The sequence below is a fragment of the Myotis brandtii genome, unplaced genomic scaffold, assembly GCF_000412655.1.
Source record: "Myotis brandtii unplaced genomic scaffold, ASM41265v1 scaffold510, whole genome shotgun sequence".
NCBI lineage: Eukaryota > Metazoa > Chordata > Mammalia > Chiroptera > Vespertilionidae > Myotis > Myotis brandtii.
In genome coordinates, this window is record NW_005369443.1 from 1,499,657 (window position 1) to 1,504,765 (window position 5,109).

A 5,109-nucleotide genomic window follows, 5' to 3' on the forward strand; every position below is an offset into this window, starting at 1 on the left:
TGTATTTACCAGCATACAGCCAGTATATAAAACCAACCAGGCTTTGATGGTAAAATATGAAAGCCCAGTTGTGACTTTAAGTCCAGTTCTTCATTGGGAGAAACTGGCTTTTAGCTTCTTTTATCCTATTTCTCTGTTAACAGGCGCCACAAAATTGATAGGCAAGCATCGCCACCCAGTGGCTGTAGTTCACATTGCAGAGTTTGTCACTGCACCCTTTTGTCCTCCAAATCTCAAACCAAAGGTTCTGTATTTTGGATATCCATGAAAAGTAAAATGTTTTAGAAATTCAAGAGACCCACGTACGGTTATAAATTTTAAAATTCTGACAATTTTTTAAAATTAAATCTTTATTGTTGAAAGTATTACATATGTCCCCCTATACCCCCCATTGACCCCTCTAGCCTGCCACTGTCCATCCCCCTGCCAGGCCTTCACCACCCTATTGTCTGTGTCCATGGGTTATGCATATATGCATAGGAGTTCTTTAGTTGATCTCTTCCCACCTACCCACCCACCCACCTCCATCTTCCCTCTGAGATCCCACTCTGTTCCATGCTTCTATGTCTCTGGATCTATTTTGTTCATCAGTTTATTTTATCCATTAGATTCCACATATGAGTGAGATCATATGATACTTGTCTTTCTCTGACTGGTTAATACTCTTCAGGTCCCTCCATGCTGTCTCAAAGGGTAATCCTTCTGTTTTACTGCTGCATAGTATTCCATGGTGTAAATGTATCAGAGCTTTTTTATCCATTCATCTACTTATGGGCACTTGGGCTGTTTCCAGATCTTAGCTATTTCTGACAAAAAATTTTTAAAAGCCTACCTTCTACTGGCATTACTAGTTTGTAAAAGAACAGATATTTAAAGCCAAAAAATCAGAGAGGCCGTAAAATATACAGGGACAGTCCTGCTTACGAAAAAAAAAAAGTTGAAAATTGTATATGTATGAAATACATATATAAATATCTCATAACTTAATAATTGAGATGGTTAATTCTTAAAAATATATATTTTTGTTGATTTCAGAGAGGAAGGAGAGAGAGAAATATCAATGATGAGAATCATTGATTGGCTGCCTCCTGCACGCGCCCACCCCCTCCCCCTTGGGATTAAGCCCAGGCATCTGCCCTTGACCAGAATTGAACCTGGGACCCTGTAGTCTGCAGGCCGATACTTTATCCACTGAGTCAAGCAAGCTAGGGTGAGATGGTTAATTTTATGTGTCAACTTGACTAGGCCACAGGATAGATACCCAGGTAGGTAGGTATCTATTATTTTTTAGTGTTTCTGTGAAGGTGTTTCTGGAAGAGATTAGCATTTGAATTGGTGGACTGAGTAAAGAAAATTGCTCTCCCCAATCTCATGGGCCTCATCCAACCCACCGAGGGCCGAGGGCCGAATAGAAGAAAAAAACAGAGGAAGGTTGAATTTTGTCTCTCTGCTTGACTGTTTGAGTTGGAACATCGGTTATCTCCTGCCCTGGGCCTGGGACTTACTCCATTGTTGCTCCTGGTTCTCAGGCCTTTTACTTGGACTGGAATACACCACGGGCTTTCCTGAGTCCAGCTTCCAGAGAGCAGAGAGTGGACTTCCTCTTTCTCCTATTGGTTCTGTTTCTCTGGATAATCCTAATACATATTTACCTAATTCTTCCATAATATTTATGTAACTCTCCTGAATCAATATATGTCGCAGCTTCATCAATAGAAGCAGAGCTGGAAACAGTCTTGTACAGAGATTCTTCACTTGGGAGGTAGCAGAAGTGAGAGCAGAGAGAATGAATGAGTAATATGGTCCTTCCCGTATAGAGGCAAACTGCCTTTCATCCACTTTATCATTGGCGTTGAGAAGAACCTGTTCACCAGATCAGTAGCCCTAGGAAGGTCCCAAAGCGGTGTGGATCTGTTCCAGTAGACTGCTGCTCCTGACACAGCAGCTATGATCGGGCTGTGCACCTCGCTAAGTTTACAGTAGTTCACAGTCATCTGCCATAATCCATCTGGTTTTTGCAGGAGCCAAGCAGGTGAACTGCATGGGGATATGATGGGAACTACCACTCCTGAATCCTTATATCTTTGAAGATGGTGCTCCAGGCCACAATCCCACCTGGGATGCGGTATGTTTTCTGATTTAATACTCGCTGGGTCAAGGCAGGGTGAAGGGACCAATGTAAGCTGCACAGTACGTCCATCTTAATCGTGTCCTCGGGAACCAGGGACATTTCCACATGGTGGTGCATGGACACATCTGACCCCCTGTGAGACATCTGGTGCCTGGCTCCACAAGCTCCCACTCCAACTGGGGCCTGGCTGGTGTTTCAGGTCCCATGGTGTCAGTGTCAACGCAGACCCTGTAGCCAACTCTGGAAGATCTGGTGTTCTCCTTATCCAGGGTCTAGTTAACTCTGGTAAATAACCACAGGTTCCTTTGGGAAATGATAAAGGACATATTTACTGACTATGCTTTCGGTGGCTCTGCAGGGTCCTGAAGTGGACTCAGCCTTCCCTACAGTTGTTGGACTCTGGTTTAAGAACTGGTTCAGCCCTAGCTAGTTTTGCTCAGTGAATAGAGCATTGACCTGTGGAATAAAGGTCCTGGTTCGATTCCAGTTAAGGGCACGTACCTCAGTTGTAGGCTTGATCCCTAGCCTGTGTGCGGGAGGCAACCAAGTCAATATGTCTCTCTCACATTGATGTTTCTCTCTGTCTCTCCCCCTTCCTTCCACTCTCTCTCTTAAAAAAAAAATCCTGGCCGGCTTGGCTCAGTGGTTGAACGGTGACCTATGAACCAGGAGGTCACAGTTCCATTCCCGGTTGGGGCAGATGCCTGGGTTGTGGGCTTGATCCCAGTCAGGGGTGTGCAGGAGGCAGCCGATCAATGATTCTCTCATTTATTGATGTTTCTCTCTCTCCTTCCTCTCTGACATAAATAAATATACATATATATTTTTAAAAAAGACAATGGAAGAATATCCTCAGGTGAAGATTAACAACAACAACAAAAAAGAACTGGGTATGAGGATCCAGTATGGTCTTCACTCTTAGTGATGGTACCTGAAGTTTGATCCCCATGTGGTCTGTCAAGTATAATGCCAACTGCTGTTAAAAGGGAAATGAAATTCTGTTTCTGGAATGTTCTATCTGCTTTGAGAAAATCTTTTTGTGCACAAAGGACAGAGAGCTAAAACTTTCCTGAGCTTACAGGTTTTAGGGATCGTATGATCCCTGCTTCCTAATGAATGTTTTAAATATCTGTTTGTGTGACAAGATTTGTTTGAGACTTGATTTTATTATAACCTAGTAATTAAGTTGTGGGGCTTAGCTAACCATGACCAAGGCAACGATTTTGGTGGCTATCATCATCTACCAAAAACAACCTATGAGTTGCGCAAGGCTTGCATCAGTTAGCAGTACATGCACCCAGCAGTCTCTCACCTCTGGGCCTTTGTACTTGCTGCACCCCTTGTCTAAGAGCACCCTTCCCACAATACCTAATGGCTCACACTTTCATTTCTTTATGCCTTGGCTCAAATATTTCCTTATATGTTAGTTTTGTCCTCTCAGAACAAAGAGCTAACCAAGGATTTTATTAGGGAAAATGCCTCTGTAAGGGAAAATGGAGGTGGGCAGAGCCTAGGAAAGCTGGGAGAGCCATCAGGCCTTGATGCAAGTCTGACCCTAAGTGAGTGAGAAAGGCAGGGGAGGCTGGATAAGAGTCCTAGTGCCATATAGGCTAAGGAAGGCTTGGGAAGGGCACTGGGGAGTCCTCCAGCTAAAGGTGACTGTCAGAGGAGTCCACGCCTCCCAGGAACAGGCCTGCCTGAGTGTGTGCTCCTGCCTTGCTCAGTCACTGGGAGCAGTTGAAGGGAAGCATGACCTCCGTATAGACAGGATAGAGTTGATAGCCCAGCCGACTGCTGATCGCATAGCTTTGACTACTTATATTCCCTGTAGCTGGAGGCCTTCGAGGAGCAGTCTTGTGGCTGCCACATTTTATCAGTTTCCCGCAGTACCCTCTATAAAACAGCCCCACAGAATGGTAAAACATCAACCACATTTCTCCGGAACAGTAAAAACGTTTCACAGACTGAATACAAGGCACATTCCAGGACAACCAAGTAACTTGAACTGGTCTTGGGAGTATATTCAAACTGGATTAGTTCCAGGTATCAAGCAATAGAAAGAGAACGAGAAAAAAAGGAAGCAATGGAGGAAAGAAATAGTTTTGCCTTCAGCATTTGGGACTAGTATTTGGGAACATCCTCATGGATCATAATGGGCTTCAAGAGATCCTGCCAGGCCATAAAGTCCAAACACCTTATTTATGGGGGAAAAATTCATTTAATCTATTAATTTTTTTTAACCTTATTTTGGAGGTGAGATCCAGAGAAGGGAGACAATTTCCTAACACCATGTAGCAAGTCAGTAGCAGAGTCAGGACTGGAACCCAGGTCTCTACACTCTTTGAGTTATTCATTCATGAGGGTGTCTCTTGTTCTGGCCACATGCCAAACTAATACAAAATTGTTGAGGATTAACTGAATAAACTGAAGTTCCTGCCTTCATGGAACTTCAAAGGAGGTGCTGGAGCTGGATTTTAGAAGATGAGTAGGAGTTTGTCAGAATCTGCAGGGAGAGGAGGCAGTGGGCAAAGTAGGGAGGCCTGAAAACAGCACTGGGTTTCAAAATTACAAGTAGAAAGACCTGACTCAGGTGAAGTGCCAGGCTGAGGGTCGATGACAATATTAAGAGCTACATTCTGTCTCACTGTGGCTGGAGCACGGACTGAGTGGCTTGGTAGCTAAAGGGAGCAGGAATAGCTGCACCTAGGTAAGAAATTACTAGGGACCGTGGCAAGGGGAGTAAAACAGGGTAGGGGAGAGCACGACACTGGAGTTTTGCAGAGTGGGCCACCCCTTAAGTTTTATTCTTGCTGACTGCTAAGAAGTGAAGGGCCTTGCAAAAAAATGGAAGCGCCCGCCGGAGCAGAAGCTCAGCAAACATGCATTGTGCGGGAAGTGAATTCAGGCCGCCTGCGGGAGCTCGGGCTAAGAAGGCCACACACCAGGCGGCCAGGGCCCGGACCGGGTCCCCACTGCCC

At 44.8% G+C, this 5,109-nt stretch overlaps 1 protein-coding gene across 1 annotated transcript in view; it reads left to right on the forward strand.

The window, feature by feature from the left end:
* The first annotated feature begins 2,090 nt into the window (after positions 1–2,090).
* Positions 2,091–5,109, forward strand: part of WBSCR16 (Williams-Beuren syndrome chromosome region 16) — a 29,199-nt gene continuing 26,180 nt past the window's right edge. Inside the window, exon 1 of the mRNA XM_005877243.2 lies at positions 2,091–2,125. Within this exon, the coding sequence (XP_005877305.1) occupies positions 2,091–2,125 (35 nt within the window). The remainder of the gene's footprint in view (positions 2,126–5,109) is intronic.